General features: G+C 43.0%; 2 protein-coding genes across 4 annotated transcripts in view; one reads left to right on the top strand and one right to left on the bottom strand.

Annotated features, from left to right (window-relative positions):
• The first annotated feature begins 1072 nt into the window (after positions 1-1072).
• On the top strand, positions 1073-9595 carry ZBTB33 (zinc finger and BTB domain containing 33). Of its 2 annotated transcripts, none has more exons than XM_060086229.1 (2): positions 1073-1273; positions 4597-9595. In XM_060086229.1, the coding sequence occupies exon 2, from the start codon at positions 4599-4601 to the stop codon at positions 6615-6617; it is 2019 nt and encodes a 672-aa protein (XP_059942212.1). In that variant the 5' UTR covers positions 1073-1273; positions 4597-4598; the 3' UTR covers positions 6618-9595. The 2 variants fall into 2 exon arrangements, with proteins under 2 accessions (XP_059942212.1, XP_059942213.1); XM_060086230.1 differs by lacking the exon at positions 1073-1273 and adding an exon at positions 1431-1508.
• Positions 9596-10327: 732 nt separating this feature from the next.
• TMEM255A (transmembrane protein 255A) overlaps positions 10328-23054 on the bottom strand; it is a 46572-nt gene continuing 33845 nt past the window's right edge. The window contains exons 8-9 of one of the 2 annotated variants that reach the window (XM_060087070.1): positions 18856-18999; positions 10328-11178 (exon numbers count right to left, since the gene is read on the bottom strand). In XM_060087070.1, the coding sequence (XP_059943053.1) occupies positions 11128-11178; positions 18856-18999 (195 nt within the window). In that variant the 3' untranslated portion in view covers positions 10328-11127. Of the gene's footprint in view, positions 12234-18855; positions 19000-23054 lie in introns of both variants that reach the window. The other variant, XM_060087069.1, reaches the window with a different exon arrangement.

Raw genomic sequence — 23054 nt, 5'->3', positions numbered from 1 at the left:
TAGTGAATGGCTCTAATTGTTGAAGAAAATGCTATTTTGTTCTTTAGTTGAATATGATCAATAACTAGCCTAAAGGGAAATATTTTGCTTTCCAAACACCCATCCCATTACTCCATTCATCGTGGTACTCAGTCAGAAGTGTATTACCAGAAGAGTTTTTAAAATTACCACAACTCATTCATATATTCATTCACTAAACAATTATTGAACACCTACTATGTGTCAGACAGTAAAGCCCTCTGAGGAGGAAATGCTATGTAAATAAAAATAATACATTAACAATGCAAGTGTTAATATTATTTATCTTTCAAGATGCAGCTCAAATTCAGTTTGCTACTCCTTTCTCTGTGTTCTGTACCTTACAAATATTTTGTCGATGTTTGAGTACCTATCTACTGAGCTCTTTGAAAAGGTAGAGACCTTGGTTTATTCATTTTTGTATTCCACAGAACCTAACATAAGATTTGGTACAGATCAAACAGGTGGTCAGAAAACGATAGTTGAAATGAAGGAATTAACATAGTGTTGCATCATTTAGTATTCAGTTAAGAAGATAGTACTTGTCCAAAAACTGAATTTATTTCTTCAAAGTAGATATTATAATGCAGTTGTTATCGTGTTATCCTAGAACTTGGATTATCATAAATCATAATGAGTCGATACATTGTTTGATTATATTTATTCTGATTATAGTTCAAGGTGGTTTATCATCTAACAGGCTATTAAATAGATCAGTTTCAAACTTTCAAAAGAAATGAAACCCGTCTAGTCTCTCAAAGTTTTTACTCCCTAGAAGCTTACACGGAACATAGATGAAAGCGACTAGCTTCCCTCGCATCCCAACCGTTTGTGACCGCATTACCCCATCTTTCCCTTTCCTTTTTCCCACCCTTTCGCCCTCCGGAAGGGGCCGAGCTCTCCCGGTACTTCCCAGTCTTCCTCCGCCCCCTGCGGAAGGAGCCGAAGGCGGAGTGGGGCGCCGAAGCCGGGCGGCCTAGCGCTCGGGCCCCTCCGGAAAGAGCCGAACCGCACTCGGAAGAGGAGGGCGCCTTTGCCTTCGGCGCCTCGCCCCCGCGCGGTGCCCTCTGTCGGCGGCTTGGGGCAGCTGTGGCAGCGGTGGCGGCGGGAGGCGGTAGCCGCGTCGACGTCGACCAAGACTGGAGCGACGTTTAAAGAAGGAGCCGAGTCGCCGTGGAGTCTGGCTTCTGGTTGTTGGAGGACTCCCACCCTTCCGCGCGGCCCGACGACGAGAAGCTGCGGCGCCGGGAAGCAGGTGAGGAGCCGGCCGCGACCCGGGAGGGGGCGAGGGATCACGCCTGCTTCCTCCGTCCCTGGGCCGCGCCTGCCTTCGCTTTCTCCTCACTTGAACCAGGAAGCGGCGGAGACGGAGTCTCCGCTCCTCCGGCCCTTTCTTTGTGTGGGCCCGGGAGCGAAGGAGGGGACGAACCAGGAGGGCCGCGGCGCGGTCCCCTCCGCCGTCAGGGGCCGAGGGGCTGCCGGCGCCCGGGGTAGGCCCGGAGCGTGGGGAGCCCACCGCGGAGAACAGCTCGGCGTTTTCCTCGCCCCTCTGCCTGCCTTTTTGCGCCTCTTTTTCCCCTCCTAGCCCTTACTTTGATTTAGAGCTTTTCGGCCTGGCCCATCCTCCCCTTCCGTCCCCTTCCCAGGGCATAACAATGCCGCCTGCTTGGCCTCATCCCCTCCCAACACCCCACCCTCCGGTTCGCCACCTTCTACTTTCCTCGGCTCGCCTCGCCTTACTACCCCCGCCCTGACTGTGCTGGCTGGACCTCCATCTGTATTTGCGAGAAGCTGCTTTTCCGCGTGAATCGGGGTTAAAAACCTCGGTTGCAGCCGGCCGGGTGCGAATGGGAAGAGGGGGTGGAGGGAGGAAGATGGGGATCAGCTGCCGCAGGGAGCCGCGTGTCGGTTGTTTCAGTCTCGCGGGTGGTGTTTCTCTTTCCCACCTTCACCTGCCCTCGGTCAAGGATTTGTCTCACAGGAATGAGGAACGGCTTTTCCACAGTCGGGTCGCAAATCTTGGTTGGGGTGGGTTCAGACCGATTTGTGCTGTTCCTGTGTCCACCTTAACAGGGAAGAGGAGGAAACCTAAACAGCAAAATGAAACCAAGTCCCGGTTTCACCTGGACACGTACATTTAAATCATTCCCCCATTGGGAACACCCATTTGCAAACGACAAAAATAGTGGGACCGTATTCAGAAAACCTGTCTACCCACTGAAAAGGGACTTGTGTCGAAATCCCCATATTTCGGAAGCCCAGGTTGCCGGCTCGCTGTCCAAAGGTCACTCTTTCTGATGAATGCCTTTATGGTAACCTGGAATTCCTTGGTACCGTTAACAAGCAATGCCTTATAACATGATGTTTTAAATCCTTGATATCTAGACTTTTCTCCTATTTTTTGTTTTTAAGCTATTATTTTGAAAAATGTAGAAGATATTTGAGACGCTCTGTCTTCCACGTGTATATAACTTAAGAACTGTGACAGTGGTACTATTTTGGTAACTCTAAAGAGAAAGAATATTAGCAATAAAAAGTGTTTCTTTACCAAAAGTACTTATCAACTAATTTTTCCCCCGCTTGTCTATTTTATTTTATTTTATTATTTTTTAACATCTTTATTGGAGTATAATTGCTTTTCAATGGTGTGTTAGTTTCTGCTTTATAACAAAGTGAATCAGTTATACATATACATATATCCCCACCTCTCTTCCCTCTTGCGTCTCCCTCCCTCCCTATCCCACCCCTCTAGGTGGTCACAAAGCACCGAGCTGATCTCCCTGTGCTGTGTGGCTGCTTCCCACTAGCTAGCTATTTTACATTTGGTAGTGTGTATATGTCCATGCCACTCTCTCACTTCATCCCAGCTTAACCTTCCCTCTCCCCGTGTCCTCAAGTCCATTCTCTACATCTGCGTCTTTATTCCTGTCCTGCCCCTAGGTTCATCAGAACCATTTTTTTTTTAGATTCCATATATATGTGTTAGCATACGGTGTTTGTTTTTCCCGTTCTGACTTACTTCACTCTGTATGACAGACTCTAGGTCCATCCACCTCACTACAAATAACTCAATTTGTTTCTTTTTATGGCTGAGTAATATTCCATTGTATATATGTGCCACATCTTCTTAATCCATTCATCTGTCGATGGACACTTAGGTTGCTTCCATGTCCTGGCTATTGTAAATAGAGCTGCAATGAACATTGTGGTACATGACCCTTTTTGAATTACGGTTTTCTCAGGTCAACTAATTTTTAATTATATATACATGTATTTATTTATTTATTTATTTATTTAAATTCCATGTCATTGTTACTGGATATATCTTCTGTAAAGTGCCAAAAATTGTTTTGGGGGTGGTACACAGCAATACTATTTATTGACAGTCCCCCTCCCCTTTTTTCTAGAGTGATGTCTGCTCTGTTCCAGTAAGTTTATATGTTCATTTTCACTAGTTCATTTGGTGTGAAGAAAGTTCTCATATCAATGGTCATAATTCTATTTTTTTTTTTTTTTGCGGTATGCGGGCCTCCCACTGTTGTGGCCTCTCCCATTGTGGAGCACAGGCTCCGGACACGCAGGCTCAGCAGCCATGGCTCACGGGCCCAGCCTCTCTGCAGCATGTGGGATCTTCCCGGACTGGGGCACGAACCCATGTCCCCTGCATCAGCAGGTGGACTCTCAACCACTGCACCACCAGGGAAGCCCCTATGCTCATAATTCTTTACCAACAAAATTAAATGTTTCGTGTTTTCATGCAAATGAGCTTTAAGAAATGGTAAACTTTTCTTTTCCTTTGTTTTATTTTTTCACAACAGCATCTGTTAACTTCATTTGGCACTCTGTTTAACATTCCGCCTCTGGAGATTGTAAGGGTAGGCAGGTGAGGGGAAGTGGCAAGGGGAAGAAGAAAGAGGAGAGGGTAAGAAAGGTGTTTCATAGTTTATCCAGATGAGGCATCCCAATCAAAATAAGAATAGAAAAATAATAGAGGTAATAATTGCCAGTGTTTATAAATTCTGATTTAGTCACTGGCTACAGGGATAGCTGTTGAATATGTTCTTAAAGATAAGTTAAAATGTAGGAAGACTACATATTTTGGACTCAGTGTTGCACACACCAAGCTTTCTGACATTCAAAACATTCATTTACAGGTGAAATAACTTTTGTGTGTTCATGATGAAGATTTTTCTTAAAGTTTTAAGACAGTTAAAAATTAACTCTTAACTCTTCTTGAGGAGAAAATCCAAAATTGGAACTAAGAAAATTAATTTTAGTCTTTAAAACTAGCTTAGTGGTGATGCATGTATCTAAGATTCAAAGGAAGAGATTAATGTTCATATCTGTAGATCAATTTAAAACTTGCTTGTCTCTTCTCAGGGGAAAGTCATGAGATTTGACATGTGGTCCAAAAACCAGCCTGTAAGAATAATTTATATAAAAACCAAAAAGTTATATCAAACTTTGGGTAAAACTCCAATAAACTAGTTAATGATGCTGTAGCTGAAATTCTGAATGATGAAGTGCTTTTGTCTTTCTTTCCTAATCTCCCATCCTCCCCCTCCCTTTCTCTTACAGGCATGGAGAGTAGAAAACTGATTTCTGCTACAGACATTCAATACTCTGGCAGTCTGCTTAACTCCCTGAATGAGCAACGTGGCCATGGACTCTTCTGTGATGTTACTGTTATTGTGGAAGACCGAAAATTCCGAGCCCACAGGAACATCCTTTCAGCTTCTAGTACTTACTTCCATCAGCTCTTCTCAGTTGCTGGGCAAGTTGTTGAACTAAGCTTTATAAGAGCAGAGATTTTTGCAGAAATTCTCAATTATATCTATAGTTCTAAAATTGTTCGTGTTAGATCAGATTTACTTGATGAGTTAATTAAATCAGGGCAGTTATTAGGAGTTAAATTTATAGCAGAGCTTGGTGTCCCGTTGTCACAGGTTAAAAGCATCTCAGGTACAGCTCAGGATGGTAATGCAGAAACCTTACCTCCTGGTTCTAGTGACAAGAACCTTGAAATACAAAAATCAAAAGATGAAGCCCAAGAAAATGGGGCCACTATAATGCCAATTATAACAGAGTCTTTTTCCTTATCTGCTGAAGATTATGAGATGAAAAAGATCATTGTTACCGATTCAGATGATGACGACGATGACGTCATTTTCTGCTCTGAGATTCTGCCTGCAAAGGAGACTTTGCCAAGTACCAATACAGTGGCAGAGGTCCAGCCTAACCCAGGCTCTGTTGCTATTTCAGATGTTGCACCTTGTGCGAGCAATAGCTCTCCCCCTTTAACAAATATCACACCTACTCAGAAACTTCCTACTTCTGTGAATCAGGCAACTCTGAACCAAACACAAGGAAGTGAAAAATTGTTGGTATCTTCGGCCCCAACACATCTGACTCCCAACATCATTTTATTAAATCAGACATCACTTACTACACCACCAAATGTCAGTTCTTCACTTCCAAATCATATGTCTCCTTCAATCAATGTACTTGTGCAGAATCAGCAGCCACCAAACAGTGCTGTTTTAACAGGAAACAAGGCCAATGAAGAGGAGGAGGAGGAAATTATAGATGATGATGATGACACTATTAGCTCCAGTCCAGACTCGGCGGTCAGTAATACATCTTTGGTCCCACAGGCTGAGATCCCCCCAAATACCGCTTTTGATGGATCGTTGATACAGAAGATGCAGATTCCTACACTTCTGCAAGAGCCACTTTCTAATTCTTTAAAAATTTCAGATATAATTACTAGAAACACTAATGATCCAGGTTTAGGATCAAAACATCTAATGGAGGGTCAGAAGATTATTACTTTAGATACAGCTACTGAAATTGAAGGCTTGTCGACGGGTTGCAAGGTTTATGCAAATATTGGTGAAGATACTTATGATATAGTGATCCCTGTCAAAGATGACCCTGACGAAGGGGAGGCCAGACTTGAGAATGAGATACCAAAAACATCTAGCAGTGAGACGGCAAATAAACGTATGAAGGTAAAACATGATGATCACTATGAGTTAATAGTAGATGGAAGGGTCTATTATATCTGTATTGTATGCAAAAGGTCATATGTCTGTCTGACAAGCTTGCGGAGACATTTTAACATTCATTCTTGGGAGAAGAAGTATCCTTGCCGTTACTGTGAGAAGGTATTTCCTCTTGCAGAATATCGCACAAAGCATGAAATTCATCACACAGGGGAGAGAAGGTATCAGTGTTTGGCCTGTGGCAAGTCTTTCATCAACTATCAGTTTATGTCTTCACACATAAAGTCAGTTCATAGTCAAGATCCTTCTGGAGACTCAAAGCTTTATCGTTTACATCCATGCAGGTCTTTACAGATCAGACAATATGCATACCTTTCTGATAAGTCAGGCACCATGCCTGTCATGAAGGATGATGGTATTGGGTATAAGGTTGATGCTGGGAAAGAACCTCCAGTAGGGACCACATCTACTCCTCAGAACAAGCCAATGACCTGGGAAGATATTTTTATTCAGCAGGAAAATGATTCAATTTTTAAACAGAATGTAACAGATGGCAGTACTGAGTTTGAATTTATAATACCAGAATCTTATTGAACTCCTTTGAGATATCAGAAAGTTTTGGTTTGGATTAAGGGTCAGGGCTTTCAGAAGACCTGTAAAACAAAGGTGAAAACAAGTTGATTTGATCTGCCATGTCATCTGAAGGTAGTCTAGTTGGATTATTTGTTGATAATTTTTTAGAAGCAAATTATTCTGAAAGTTTGAATAGAGATTGAGAAGTTTTTCCCCCCAAGTATCCATTTTTATAGTTAGCTTTCAGCACATTTAAAAGAGGCAAAAAGAAAAAAAAAGCTTGGAGAGATAGTTTCCTGAATAGAATTTGAAGCAGTCTGAATGTTCTTTGAAAATAACTGGAGTTATTAGCATACCCTAGTATATCTTGCAACTTTCCCCTTCCGTGTTAGCACTTTACTGATGAATTCTCAATTTTCTTATTATTGAAACTATAAATGTGTCGTGTCTTGTATATGGCATAAAAAGTAAACAAGAACTTCTAAAGTTGTCCTGGAAATTTTCAGAATAAGTCTCTGCTTGGTTGTGTATTCTGCTAACCCAAATGGATAGCAACCTCCTGCCCCTCATGAAAATGGCCGTGCAGACAAATCTCTCATTTGAACAATGAAGTAGTTTTAGCTAATTAGAATTAAACCTTGCTTTTATTGCCATAGTCTGGAAAAGACCTGTGGCTGGACTACTGTATATATACCTTTGCAATGTGGTTTCCGTGGGCAAAAATACTAAAGGAAAACAAATCTCTGTAGTGCAGACAGGAAGAGATGGAATGTTCTGTCTCATTTGTTTTGAATTCTGCACTCTTATATGATAGCGACAGGGAATGGAAGTAAATGGAGATTTCCTTTTTGCTTGTTATGGTTAAAAATATTCCCATGACATTTTTCAAATTTTGAATCTGAAAGCCACCAAATTAATCTTTATGTACAAATCTTTATAAATGACAAATTTCATAAATGAGACGCCTATATATTTTGGGCGGGAGGCTACTGGCATATATTTTTAAATGTTGATATTACTTAGAATCTCTAATAGGAAGTTTTTATTTGACATAGTTGAATCAGTGATCTAGTATTTTCCTTTCAGCAAGACCTTTTAGGTTTTTACTCCTAAAATAAGTTCCATTCCATCTGCAAATTGCTGCAGTATTATAGCATTCAGAAGCTATACGTGGAAGTTAAATAGGCTTGTTGATTCCCATTTATCTTGAGAACAATAAATACCACCTTTCTCCCTTTTAAAATGACACATATTTAAACACTTAGAAAATAAAGTAAAAACTTATTGAAGTGCTAGTACTAAAAGGGAAGCAGGTTGGTACAAATATATAGCCTAGCATTTATAACAGGATTGACTTGTCGAACTTCTGTAAATGAATTTTTGCAAAGGAAAAAAATTAATAGATACTGAAAAAGATTGTTGTGCATAGTTATTAGTCATTTGTAACCTTGCTTAAGTATTTCTTAATTCAACATAGATATTTTCTTTCTCCTTAACCACGTACTTTTGAAAATAGTCTATTTCTTGACTTTGAACTTAAAGCTTTAATCATAATTTCTCATGTATACGTCATTCTTCTGACAGTAATCTAGACTTGAATATAATGGTTTCAGTGTTTCTTAAGATGGTAGCTGAGGGTATCAGGCATCAGCATTTGCAGTAATATGAGAAGAAAGAAAAATAATATACTCCTTTGCTTTACCAAGGATTAGAATGATGTGCATCTTTCTGTTTTCTGTTCTGTGAGTTGAGACCTTAAGACCATTTTGTAAACTAATCCTTGGAAATTTTTAAATTACCTTACAACTTAAAGAGTCTGATCTCTGGAATTGCAATATCTGTTTCCTTTCTTTGTAGGTACTGATAACATTACTCTTTGACTATAGGGTACACTCTGAAATATTTTCAGTGGAAATTTGTTTGTTTCATTAATGCTGTTTACCAGTTAGACATAATTCTTCTACAAGTGTGAATGATACTGATACCAGCAGAGCTTCCAGTCCTTTCAGACTAAACTGCTAGGTAAATTAGTTTGTCATAATAAAACTTGGTGGTTTCTACAAGGCCTTTATGACAAACCAGGAGTTAATTCTATAATGGAAAACTATCCATTCTTAATTATCTGGATATAATTATTTGCTGCTGCTGTGCTCTATGTAAATTCTGAGGATGAATTTTCAACTTTGCCTACTGAAGGTATCTTCTAGAGGTTTTTGGGAGGAGGAAAACTGGAAAAATCACTTTAAATTGTATTTTTGCCAGAAGACTCTTACTTGCATGTATGTCAGGGTCTTCTGTTTTTCTACAAGTCTCTCTATCCAAAGTTAAGAATTCATGTGGAATACTCCTTTGGGATTAAAACCATTCACCCCCAGTATTTATGGGGTTGGAAATCTGTGGCAAGAGGCTGTTCAAAGCTTGTCATGGGGTGTTCCTATTTTATACTTAGTTTTCTGGCAATTGAACTTCCTTTTTTTTCCTTTCAAGTTGGCTTCAAATTTGCTCCTATGCTAAATTACCTATAAATATTCTGGATAGGAACTTTGAAATAGCAGTTTGTTAAAAGAGATGACAAAATGAAAGTGCTCAAACTAAGCAAAGATTTTTAAATGTTGTAGCAATCTTGCAAGATTCACTTTAGAATAAATCTTAAATGATTATCATTTTGGTGGTAATGATCCCCCCCACACAACCACTATGAGGAATTGATGCTGGGTTTTTCCCGTTGTACCAAAAAGATAAAACAAATGGTAAAAATGATGAAGGTATTTTGTATTGTCAAGGCGTGCGTATTCTAAAGAATTAAATACTAATTCAGCAGCACTGGCTTTCTCATCTCTGTCAATCATATGAAGCCTTGTTCATTTCCATCCAATACTGTAATGTTCATACTTGTTCACTCTTCTCTGTCATGACTTTAAGTTCTACTTTTCATTAACCGTTACCTGATATTAGTTCGTAGAGCTTCTTATGGCAAAAATAAAATGTTTTAATTCTGATTTTTGAGTGCATTTTTTACAAGATGTTCTTTCAGAAATTATACATCTTATGTTCTGTTGTTTTTCAGTTTTTGTAGCAGGAGACTGGAACTGTATTTCTGATGACAGCATAACAGAATTTTCCGTTAGGTTTTATATGTTGGTTAATCGCATGCCCACTGTATCTTGAACCATAATAGTCAAAAGTGAGTCAGCTGCTGTCAGTTGCTTTAGAGTGTTTGTGATACTTCTGTTGATTCCATGAAGACACGTGTAAATTGATAAGGAAGAGGATAGTTTTATTAATTTGAAACATCACAAAAGCAGTCTGGGTTTCCAACATGGCAGTGATACAGATTTTAAGCAACATCCAGTTATACAGGTTCTGGATTAATATTTTAATGTTTCATGCCCAGTTCAATACTTTAAAGCAGAATTAGGAATAAAGCGGTAAATATTACAAAATGCAGTCAAGGTACATTTTGGAAATACAAATTCCTTCATTACAGCAAATGTTTTTGCAAAAGAGTAAAGCAGCAAATATTAACTTTTCTAAGATAACATGCACTTTTTATAGTTCAATGTGATAAAAAAAAGCTGCTCAAATTAAGTGTTACAAAATCTATACTGTTTCAAGTTACTTTGTAAAGTAAGAAAAATACATAGAAATGAGTCATAGAATCTTAACACTTTAAGAAATGTGATAAATGTAGGATATACTATGTAATGGTGCCTTTAAAAAAATTAAATACCCATACACGTTCACTAAAGCCAAATGTAAAGTGTAAACAGCAAGAAATTTCATTGAGTATTACAAGTTGATATTTGTATAGTAAGTCAATTGGTTATTAGTCCCTTTTTGAAATCCAATAGAATTTTAATATGCTCAGAACTGTAGAAAATAATAGTAACTTTATATAACGCAAAAGGATTATAGTTGTTCAGATTTGAAATCCAGATGAGACATCAGTCGTGATGCCGAAAGTTAAACTGAATGTTTTGCAAACATTTACTGTGAACAATGAGCACACTGGTTGTACCTTGGTAACTCTTGATGGCTGGGTGTCTACAAGGTAGATGGGAGCACCAGCATTTGCCTGCTACCTCTAATCCATGAAGTTGGGAGGTAGCGAAATTGGCTGGAAATTTTTCCTGTATGTGTTCTGTGTTTGCAGAACTGTCTAATTAGGTACCCTCCTGTAGCCCTGTATTTTTATGTTGTACAAGTGTAGGATTATCAATCTTCCTTTAAATCAATCGATTCTCAGGTTAACATAAGATCACAATGAAAGTGTTCATTCTGAAGTGAAGGCATGGTGCCGAAGTGTTAAATTCATCAGATTGAGGTTTAAAGCTATGTATAATTAAAAGAACTGTACAAATACCTACCACAATGTGCCAGATGGATTTTAAATCTACGGTAACACTTAAGAATTTGTCAAGTTGGCTACAGTTGAGGTATTGCAGACAAAGCGGCATTGTAACACTTTCATAATCTTGAACGCTGTCATGATTGGTCTCAACAGAAAAAAGGACCAATAAGAGCAGTGGCATTAAAATACAGATGATTCTTTTGGGGTGGGGTGCAGGATACGTGCGGGTTGCTGGGATTGAAGCACAATATTTGAAGATATACAGTCACAAAGATTAGTAACAATCATAACACGACCCAAGAACCTAATCTAGCATTTTTGAACTCAATTTTAACCGTAAGATTTGTATCTCCTGCAGCAAATGCAACATGTAGTAGAACCGCTGTCTCCTAAGTTACCCAATGTATAACTGAGATCCACTTAAAACATCTCACATGTTGTTCTGTGTATTTCAGTGCTTCTTGAACAATCAATCCTGATCCCCACTACTCAAAGGACTATTGCACTTTTCCCTTTGGGAGGTACCAATCACAAAAGCTAAGCTGAATGATCACAATAGCCATTTTTACAATACAGAGAAGAAAGGAGTAAGAGACAAGGGCAGCTTTTTTCAGCATCCAGACACAAGCAAACAAAATCTTAGAACTCTCTGCATTGGAACTACCGTGTAGCCCCATCATCTGGGAAATTTTCCTTAGGGACTGACTTTAGTGGTAGGGAAAGACAGGGCCTATAAGCCAGGCGCTTCAACCAAGGTGCTAGGGTGGCGATCTGCCAACGGCCGGAGGACAACACTCCATTTACACAAAGTGAAGCAGATGGCAACCACACTTCTGCTGCACACAGAGGCGGGGCCATAGGGTAATGCAGGTCCAAACAAGACAAGCTGCTTGCTGGGTTGGCTCTCCAGCCTTGCGCTGCCCTTCTTAGAAGTGCTGGGCTCAGTCTAGCCACCCCTGCTCTGCACTGATAACAAATCAGCTTCTTCCCTATCTTTCCTTAGCCTGGCAGGCCACTGCAAAACTTTATGCATAAGAATCGCACTTTAAAGTTTGTACCCTACACACTTCCACTAAAGCAGAAATACAAAAGCCACAATAATCTCAATAGCCAGCAGACATTCCTCTTTAGGGGCTGTAAGGGGGTGGCTTTTCAAAAGGCGGATAGTAGGGTGGAGAGTATCGGGGTGGAGCACTCGAGGACCACATGTAGCTGGGCGAAGGAGAGGCAGACTGGGGCTCGTCAGAAAGTCCAGAGGGAGGGGAGGATGGAAAGACAGTGGAATGCTGTGTAATCAAAATAGAACAACATCAGTTTAGGCAGTGAGGTTGCGATTCTCCAATGTCAGTCATTATTTTAAAATGAATACGGACCCAGTGTGTTTCTGTTTGGAACAACCAAGAGTTGCTAAACCTCGCAGGGCTAATGAGGGGCATGAAACTGAGCTGGTCCCACCTTCTCTCAGTCACTCAGGCTGCAGAGCTCATGCAGAGAGGCCTTGGAATCCTCCCCCACCCCTCCCTTTGGACCCCTCATTCAGTCAGTTACCGAACCCTGTTGTTCCTACTTCTGTGTCGTCTCTGGAATCCATCACTCCCTTTACCAGTTTATAACTCAAGCCTCCAACAACTACCCCCTAAGCCATGGCAACAGCATCCCAACTAGTCTTCTAAAAGGTAGTTTGGGCCTTAAGAATATTTGAGGTTAAGCCATTAATACCTGGGAAAGTCTTTGCTACAAAAATATGTCATCACAGAGCCCATCTCACAGAACAAAACAAAACCAAAAAACTAAGGTCAGAGAGGTTAAATGGTTTTCTTGGATCTGGGGTCTTCTAACTCAAAGTCCAACAATTTCTATTTCATCTTAACTGTGGCCCACCACCCCAAAGTGCAGGGTATGTTGGAGGGCAAAGAGGAACAAAGGCGTGGAGGTGAGAATCACAAAGAGTGAGGAGTGATCTACCTGGTTGCAGGGACACTGAGGACTCTTACTTTGTGTTGTCTAACTTTTGTAGTCTTTGGGAAGGGAGCAAGATATGGGTTAAAAAAAATACCCAGTGAATTGGCGTGTTAGGAGTCATCTGCCACTTCTCTTTCCCTGGTCCATGTATACCCTTGACCCTAATGATTTTCCTGCTCAAGGAGAGTTGGCCTGTTTTGTTCACTGCTCTCTCTCCCAGAACTCACAACAGTGCTTGACAAGTAGGAGGTACTCTAACTTCAGGAGCATAGAAGATGAACTTGGCATGTTTTTTTCAAAAATAGAATCTATTTTCAAAGACTACGGTCACATCTTGTGGGTACCGTTGCCTTGCTCCAGTGGTGGAGCATGGCTGAGGCCTGAAGGCTGGAGGGGTCTATAGGGGTGGCAAGAGGCAGGAGGCCAGTTTTAGGCTCTCAGGAAGAGCAAACGTAAGCCAACGAACGGGGCTGTAGAACTGCAATTTTCTGTTGTGCCTTAGCTCTAGGAGGAACTGCTATATTAAAAAAAAAAACACCTACATCAAAAAATTTCTCAAGAGTTCAAGTGCTGTCTGGGGAGGTCAATGCCTTTTCTTTGTTCTGCTGGCTGGAGTCTTAAGTAGATCATGTCATTTTCAGGCCTAGAGCAATCTAGAGTTAGCCTTGCCATGAGGTATCTGGAGCCTGAGACCAGTTGGCTGATTGTCCTTATCACCAGTCCTGACCTCTGCACTCCTTAGGAAGGGTTGTCCTGCTTTCTAGGTCTTGCTTGAGACACTGAAATCTCCATCTCCCCCCGACATAATGTCAGGACTGAGAAGAGGCCGTAGCGGCCAACATCCCCTCCTTCCCCATCACATCCATCCTTTCGATCTGAGAGAAGGAATGACAAGGTCATAGAAAGCCTTTAAAGACAAAAGAACTTGAGGCAGTGGACTCGAGACAAGCCAGATTCCTTCCAAAAGTCTCAAAATTTCTCCTCCCTCCAGGAGGAGATATGCTTTCTAAGACACTGGAATCGTGATTTCCTAGTTTTCCACTCCGCACTGCACAACTCTCTCCTCTCTCTCCCTCCTCTTCTGTTGCTTTCCTCAACTAAGAACGCTGTCCTCTTAAACCAGAGAGGAGAGCAAAAACCCACCAGGGACAAGATCTCTGTGGCCGGGGACGTGCCACTCTGCCCTTCTAAATCCCGTTCCAGGACAGTGAGAGCCAGGAGGCCAGTTCTCTGTGGCCCAGCCACAGAAGGGAGGGGCAAGTTTCTGAAGGTGGAGCTAAAGGCCGTTCTGTCCTGAGAGGCAGTAAAAGGCTGCCGTGGGTAGCAGCTGCCGTGGGTGGCAGTTGTACACTTTGATAATAAGAGGGGGTGGTACAACGGCCTTGGGTTTTCACTTCTCAGTTTCATGTTTGGGAAAGTATTAAGGGGGAAGGGGGTGGGATGCTTCTCACTTCCCTTTGAGGATGCTGGGAGTCATAGGGATAAACTCGAAGGGCTCCTGGCAGAGCTAGGGAGCTAACTGGCTGCAGTCCACACACACCCTTGGGATTTGTTGCGGGCAGGGCGGGGTGGGGGGGTCGCCCACCGTACCAGTGCATAGTTTCCTAGCAACAGGCAGGCACCTTGGGAAAGATCTGGCTTTGTTGCAGCTGGGGAGCTGGCCCGGTGCATTTTGGTTCCTGCCTAAGAGTCGACTTGACTAGGGACAGGCAGCTCAGAAGAACAGAGCTTTGAATCCTTTCGCACCACAAAGCATGAAAAGCATGAAAAGCATCTAAATAGCCTACTGCTGGGCCTGGTCAGCTCGAGCTTCCCGAGCTGCTGCTTAGAAGCTCGGGTGGCCTAGGGCGGTGGAGCTACAGAGGAGGGAGCGGGCTCTCTCTCCCGCCTTAGCCTGCCCCTCCCTGCCCCACGCAGACCCACACTCCGCAAGACCCTTGTGCATTTCTGTCACGTGTGCGTCTCTCTTCAGAAGCACTGGGAGGCAGTGACTCCAAAAAGAGCCCCGGAACTGGCCGGGTGATAAAGGGTACCAGCAAAAGATGCTGTGTCCCAAGGGTGAAATCCAGGGTCTCTTGGTTCTTTGCATTCCCCCTCTGTTTCTGACCCAGAAAGCAAAGCCAGGGGAGACGGAGAGAAGAGTGGAGAAAAGGAAGAGGAAGAAAAAGGGAGGGATCAGAAACAAGAGAAAGGAGGAGAGGCAAGGAGAACCTCAGCAGGAGAGGGGAAATAAAAAGCTGAGTGGCGGCAGCAGCGGCGGCCTCCTAAGGCTCTCAGCAACCTGCGCCATCTACCGCCTCCCCCCGGACTAGCGCGACCCTCTCATTCAAGGGGCCCGATTTATAATGGGTCCTGTTCAGTGGCTACGACGAAACCTAGCGTACCTTCATGTGATTTAATAAAGAGCATAAACAGAGGTGCTCGCATTTTGCAGAGGCTTTTGTTTTAAGCTAAACTTGGCGATTCACCAAATGGCTAGAGTGAAATAGGGGGTCTGGCCCAGCAGGCCAGACTGGGGAGTATGGCTGGAAGCTTTAAGGGATTTACCCCAAAGCTACACTGGGTTGAATTTCCCAGCAGAAGTAGAAACGGATGCTTTATACCCTACAGGATATGGACTACTTGGCCATGGGGAAATGAGTGCAAGGGGCAAGAGAAGTGAGCGCTGGGGAGGTGAGCAAGAAGGCACCAGCAGTCTTGGCTCCTAAGCTTGGACTCCTTGGAGTCCAACATTTGCAAGAGTCACAACATCCTCAGGGCCAGCTGACCAGACCCACGTCCTCGCTCCCATCTGGAAGCTTGGAAACCACAAGAAATGTTTTCCAAGCTTCCTGACTGGACAGCTACCCAATAAGAGCATGACTTTGAGGGGTGAAAACAAAACCCTATAAATCTCCTCTTCCTTCTATCAGCCTTGGGATAAAAAGGAAAGAGAAGTCTTCAAAGACAAAGTGACATAAATAGTCCTATTTGGAAATGACCAGAATGGGGAAGTCATTCAGGAAAAAGTCTAGAAAGGTCAGTTTTCCTGCTATGATTTGGGCCCTTTTACAATCTGAGATGAGACTAAGGGAGCTCTGGCTTTTTTTTTTTTTTTGGTAGGTCTGTGCTTCTGGTGGTTTTATTGTCAGAGGTGGTGTGCGTTTTGCTGACTGCTTTCTATTTATCTGGGAACATAACAGATGTTCCTTCATCCTCTTGGCTTTCTTGGGGAAAGACTGGTATTTCCTCCTATGAAACAATAAGGGAATGGAACTTGGTGAACAAAAGAAAGCTCCACTCAAATACTAAACTGAAATACTTTGTAAGCTCTAGAAGGAAACAAATCACTTAAAAACATACACCTTAAAACCCATAAATTTATAAAATCTCCAAAAAGGAAATACAGAAGACGGCTTGAACCTACAGAAAGAACCGGGAGAGGTATAAGAAGTGCCCCAGCAGTCCTTGGAGTGGGGAGCAATTTAATAACATAATAAGAGAAAGTAAAGGGAATTCCCTGGCGGTCCAGTGGTTACGACTCTGCACTTTCACTGCCAAGGGTGCGGGTTCAATCCCTGGTCAGGGAACTAAGATTCCACAAGCTGCATGGCACAGCCAAATGGAAAAAAGAGAGAGAGAGAGTAAAGAGACCCTTTCTGAGTCATGATTAGGAAGCCCATAATTTAAACCAGTAGAATGTGTAAATATCCTAAAATTAACTGGGGAAAAGATCAGTGCTATACTCAGACTTACAGCTTCTCCAAAGAATCCCTCAAGCCAATCTCTGGCATCAGACAGACCTGGATACATATTCTTGTCCTCCACTTACCATCTCTGTGACTGTGGAGAGGTTACTTACTTCCTCCAGGACTCAGTCATCTCAACTTAAAAATGGCAATGACAGGAGTATTTCCCTCAAACGACAAAAATGAGATGATATCTGTAAAGCACTTAGCACAATGCTTGGTACATAGTAGGTTCTCACTGAATAGGAGCTGTCATTAAAAAGCAGAGGCTTCCACAAATCCCTGAAGTGCCTGCTTTGAGCCCACGGTGTAGGTTTCGGTTAGGTGGCTAGATTTGGATCCCTTCTCTGAGTTAGGTACCCTGAGTTAGGTACCCTGTGTCTGGGTTTCCATAGCACTCTGGGTAATAGTCTACTTACTGTTTTGTCCCCACTGCTGTCCCCTAACCAGTCCCCTTCAGGTTCCTAGACTGGTCTCTTAATGCAGGGCCTATGTCTCATTCAATCTCTACATCCATAGCTCCTGGCACAGTTCCTGGCACATGGGAACACAGAGTCAACATTGACTGAACTGAAACCAACAGCCTGGGCCACCACTGGCATTGGCAATCTTGTTTTCATGCCTGGGGTAGTGTTTGAATGAGGACTGATGGACAGAGAGATGGCTCCATCCCCTAAACAGGGGCTTCCTATCTCAGAGTTTGCAGCAGCCATCACCAAGGAGGTTATTGTTACTACTTCAGGGGTTCGTTATAAAGTGAAAAGTCCTAAAATCAATATAGTCAATATAATTTACTTCGATATAAAAAAATGGAAGCAGCCTCTTGGGAGCCATGCATGGCCCCTCTGTCCCAGGATGAGTTTTTATTATGGGCGTCCCCAAAGAATGGTGACCCTCCTGTACTAGGTTCAACATCCCTGTGTTCTTTTAAAGGATTCCTTTGCCTCTGTCACTACTGCAATTATCTATGCCCTTTTAGAACATATTTGTGTTTTCTGGTCTATATTACCTGTTTGGGGAACAAGTTCCCTGAGTTGTCTACCTGTGAATACAGTAGGCTTTAAAACAAGTTCTAACATCTTTTCCCAAGCTTTAATGGATGCCTCCTTGTGCTGGTGCTGTATTTTATGACAGCAAACAAATCCATCTTCACACTATAGATACGTATTCCTATTGCCATATAGAGTCCTAGACCTCCCCGTACAGTATGTAAACCAAACCAAAGTACACTTTATTTAACTAAATAGGGGGTTTTTCAGTTTCAATTATTTTGTTAATCTGAAGTGGAAATTAGGTTGCCCAAGGGCTCTGTTTTTCTAAACTGGCTGGTTAATTGGGACCACCCCCAAACAGTCATGCTTTTATGTCCCCTTGGAGCATTCAGGGCTCTTGGTCAATAGAAGTAAATTCATTATGAGCTTCCCTCCTTTCAAAGGCATTTCCTTGGTCCCCAAATTTTGAATTAACCAGATTCGAGTGTAATCCCATCCTTCTGTGGTCCAGGGTTTAGGGTCACTGTAAATGCCTAAAAGACTGTTTCGTTTGTTTTCCTGAAGTGTCTAGTTCAGTGCTCTGCATACAATGAATTCCTTTTAATTAAGTGCCTTTTGGGTTCTGTTCTTCTGTGCTTAGTCTTAGCTCAAAAGGAAAATGGGAAAGGGCAAACTTGGTAACACTTATTTCTGACCCACGTGATAACAAGGCAAAAAAGGGGAGGAGGGTGTTATAAAAAATATTTGCTCTGTAGAGTCCCAGTTAGGAAGTCTGGAGAAAAAGAAGGGACTTCTTCCTCATTACAGATTTGATTCAAACCCGTGTGTGGCTCAGAATGCCCTTGTCCTACGGAGGAAGGCTCTCCCAGTGGCAGAGAAGTGGAAAAGGCCACTGTTGGACAGGGGTCCGTGGTGACATATTCATGAGTACCTCGGTGTAGGTCAAGGCAACTTGGGACACCTGGATCCTATCTCCTCTCCCCTTTTCTTCCCTCCTTCTGTTTGTTCTCCTCTTGTGTCTTTCCCACCCTCCCCATCTCTCCCATCATTGCCTGCCTATGCAGTCCTTAAGCTAGTCACTGGTACCCACAGGCTGCTAAAGGCCCTCAGGGATAGAGAGCCTGGCTACGTCATATATATTAGGAAGGGTCCATAATTAAGGAGAGAACGAGACAGCATGAGCGAGAGCAAGGATAATGGAGAGTTCTTTTTCTCTCAAAACATACCTGAAAGTCATAAGCAGAATAAGGTGGCAGGTGAGGAGGGCTATGGTAGTAGGTATTATAGGATGCCACTTGAGGACGAGCGTAGTAAGAAACAGTCGGATGGGCATTTTCAACAGAACAGTTCAGTGCTGGGAGAGCTGGGTTCTGCAGAAAAACATAAATTAGAAACAACATAAATGTTCATCACTAGGAGAATGGCTAAATAAACCATGGTACATTCGTACTACAGAATACTATGGAGCTATTGATAAACAATGATGCGCACCTATATTTAGTGACAGGGAAGTTGTCCAGGATATATTGTTAAATTAAAAAAAACAAAAACAAGCTATTGGCAAAACTATGGAGACAATAAAAAGATTAGTGGCTGCCAGGGGTTGGGGTTGTGGAGAGGGATGAATAGGCAGAGCCCAGAGTATTTTTAGGACAGTGAAACTACTGTTTGCCACCATAGTGATGGATACATGTCATTATACATTTGTCCAAACCCATAGAATTACAACAGCAAGAGTGAACCCTGGGGCTTCCCTGGTGGCGCAGTGGTTAAGAATCCACCTGTCAATGCAGGGTACACGGGTTCGAGCCCTGGTCCGGGAAGATGCCACATGCCATGGAGCAACTAAGCCTGCGAGCCACAACTACTGAAGCCCGGGCGCCTAGAGCCCATGCTCCACAACAAGAGAAGCCACCACAATGAGAAGCCCACGCACTGCAATGAAGAGGAGCCCCCGCTTGCCACAACTAGAGAAAGCCCGCGTGCAGCAATGAAGACCCAAGGCAGCCAAAAATAAATAAATAAATAAATTTATAGAAAAAAAAAGAGTGAACTCTAAGGTAAACTATGAACTTTGGGTGATTCTGATGTGGCGATATAGCTTCATCCTTGGTAACAAATGCACCCCTCTGGTGGGGGCTGTGGGTAATGGGGGAGGCCGCGAATGTGTGGGGAAGGGGTACATGGGAAATCTCTCTATCTTCCTCTCAATTTTGCTGTGAACCTAAAACTGCTCTAAAAAAATCATTTTTAAAAGCCACCATGTTACATTAATGTAGCATAATCCCAGTTTATGTAAAAAAATAAAGACTCAGTTATACACACATGTGTGTTTGTCAATGGAATTAATCTGGAAAGATTCACAACAGACTGTTAACTATGGTTATCTCTAGGGAGGGCAGCAGTACTAGGAAGTAAATGGGGACTCTTCACTTTCAATTATATAGCCAAGGTTTTCACAACTAATATGTATTACTTGTGTCATTTCCCCACAACTTATTATTTTGAAAAATTCAAACCTATAGAAAAGTTGAAATCATTTGTATGATTTTCAAAAACAAAAAAGAAAAAGAAGAAACTGAGACCCCAAATACAAAATGTCAAACGGACAAGGCTATTGCTATTGCTGTGACAGAAATGTGATCAATCACAAAGGGTTTATAAAAGTTGTAAGGATTCTGGCAGATTCCACCCCCACTTTTTGGGAAAACAAAGCAATGCAGAAAGAATTTAATACCATTTTTATAACATGGTGACGTGTGTAGCCCTTCAAGGGTTAAGGCTAATCTTTTTTTGTTTGTTTGTTTTTTACCGGTACGCGGGCCTCTCGCTGTTGTGGCCTCTCCCATTGCGGAGCACTGGCTCCGGATGCGCAGGCTCAGCGGCCATGGCTCACCGGCCCAGCCGCTCCATGGCATGTGGGATCTTCCCGGACTGGGGCACAAACCCGTGTCCCCTGCATCGACAGGCAGACTCTCAACCACTGTGCCACCAGGGAAGCCCTAAAGCTAATCTTATCCAGGATGGGGTTGCAGATTTCAACAAGGCCAAAACACTGCTCAAGGAAGCCCCCACCGCTCATTAGTTCCCAAGCAGGACTGTGCTCTGTACCTTATGGGTCAAGGTGTGGGTAAATGTTCTTTCCATCATCCATGTCATTGACACCCCCTCCATTCATGTGGATAATCGACAGCTGTCTGTAAAATCAACGTGTCTTGTTTCTGGTACGTATCTACTTTGCATTAACGGAGAGCAGAAGCTTCCTCTCAAGTGATGAAAATGTGTGGGCAGGCTTTGGCAATGTCACAGGCAACCATGGTGGGATGTTGGCAGAGGAAACTCCCTTATAGCAAGTTTCAACACAGTCTGTTGCTCTCTTCCTTGGAGTGGGTTACTGTTTACATCTCTAGGAGGTTTGAAGAGCTACAAGCCTCAGTCATTACGATGCTCCTCACAGACAACCAGAGAAATGTTTCTCAGCCTCTCTCTTGTGTGGGAGAGAACTTAGATCTTGACCATTCCAAGGGCTGGCTCGCGTTACAGAAGAGTGCTCAGAAATGCCCTTACCTCTCCACAAGGATTCCAAAAAGAAATGTCATCCCTGAGGAAGTCCGAGAAACCATGTTCCGTTGGCCTTGTGTCAGTTAAAAACACACCCTCCAGCTCTTGCAAAACGAAACCAGTTCTTCTATGCAAATAAACTAAGCCTAACCATAGAGAAGCAATCATGCAACGTAAACTCTATCTAGAAAAGGTTTTGTGTGTGCAGCGAGGCTGGGGGTCCAGGATAATCTTTGAAAGGAAGTTGACTATTATAGAGAAAGAAACACAGGAGGAAGATTAAATAAGCACAAGAAAGCCACAGAAGAGAAGGGTAGAGGGCGTAGAGAAAATGGACAGGGCATCGAGAGAGGTTGAGGGAGTGAAGGGGGGTGAAGTCAGGAGTCAGGCAGGGGAGAAGCAAAAGGGATGGCCCCAAATAATGGTCTGCTTATGGTTGTTGGTTTTTTTTTAGTATTTATTTGTTTTGGCTGCTCCTGGTCTTAGCTGAGGCATGCAGGATCCCTTGTTGCGGCATGCGGGATCTTTACTTGCGGCAAGTGGGCTTCTTAGTTGCAGCATGCATGTGGGATCTAGTTCCCTGACCAGGGATCAAACCCGGGCCCCCTGTATTGGGAGCATGGAGTCTTACCCACTAGACCACCAGGGAAGTCCCATGGTCTGGTTATGTTTTAAATCAGTAATTCTGATTTTCCACTAATCTGGGCTCCATCTCTACTTGTGTGTGCATGTAGGAGTGTGTGTATTTCTGTACCAATAACTCTGGGGCTTAAGTTATGAGACCCCCATTTTTGACCAGTAGCATTCTGAGCTCCAGTGAAACAAACAGTTACTAGGTAGCACAGGAAATGGTCAAAGCCGTCTCTCCTGGACAACACTGAGTCTCTTCTGAGACAACAATGGCAGACTTTGGGAAGAAGGTCGCTTTGACTTCTCCCCACTTTACTCTAAACCAGAGACACCAAGTAGGAGAAAATGGCAAGATATCATCACCTTTTGAAGATTCACCTCAAATTCTTATATCTTTGGGCAGCAAACACTTTGGTCATCAAACATTTGTTCAAGACCCTTTTCACCAAGCCCCTCTGGTCAGGGAAAGAAGACGTCTTGTTTCCTTTCGGGTTCCCACAACTCTGGAAACGATGCTCTGAGCTGATCTCTTTGAAGGCTGCCAGCTCACAGCTTTTGGCTCCTGGCCTCACTCCTCAGGAATGCCCTTCATCAGCCAGCACCCTTGGGCCTCCCTGCAGCCCCCAAGGCATTCCACTCAAGGTGGAGGCACGCCAAGAGTCACCAAGCATATTTGGACCCAGGCTGAGGATTTTATGTAGGCCTACCTGGTTGATGTTCCAGGATTTTCCACACCATGCCTCATTTTAATAAAGTGATCGAAACAATGGTTCCTCCTCGGTGCTCCCATCTTATAACTCCCGCTTGTTCTCTCCCGTCATGAATCAAATCTCCTGTCCCTGCTCTTTGCCTTCATCTTTCGTTTTCCCCACTGGCCCTTGATTGGGTTCCCAGGCCTGGCATTTGATGACATTCAGGTCTTCCCTTGCCCTCCTCCTTTCCTCTCAGAGAAGCTCCCAACAGTTGGGAACAACTTGCTTTTAATTTTATTTTTTTATTTTTTTAATTTTTTGTGGTACGTGGGCCTCTCACTGTTGTGGCCTCTCCCACTGCGGAGCACAGGCTCCGGACACGCAGGCCCAGCGGCCATGGCTCACGGGCCCAGCCGCTCTGCGGCATGTGGGATCTTCCCGGACCGGGGCACGAACCCATGTCCCCTGCATCAGCAGGTGGACTCTCAACCACTACGCCACCAGGGAAGCCCTTACTTTTTTTAATGAAAGCAACTAAACAA

The sequence above is a fragment of the Mesoplodon densirostris genome, chromosome X (genome assembly GCF_025265405.1).
Source record: "Mesoplodon densirostris isolate mMesDen1 chromosome X, mMesDen1 primary haplotype, whole genome shotgun sequence".
NCBI classification, from domain to species: Eukaryota; Metazoa; Chordata; class Mammalia; order Artiodactyla; family Ziphiidae; genus Mesoplodon; species Mesoplodon densirostris.
Note: the sequence above shows the minus strand (reverse complement) of the source record. Positions and strands in the feature narration are given on the sequence as shown.

What these genes read in the sequence shown, in the direction of transcription:
- ZBTB33 (XM_060086229.1), top strand. Translation starts at nt 4,599, where the DNA reads ATGGAGAGTAGAAAACTGATTTCTGCTACAGACATTCAATACTCTGGC.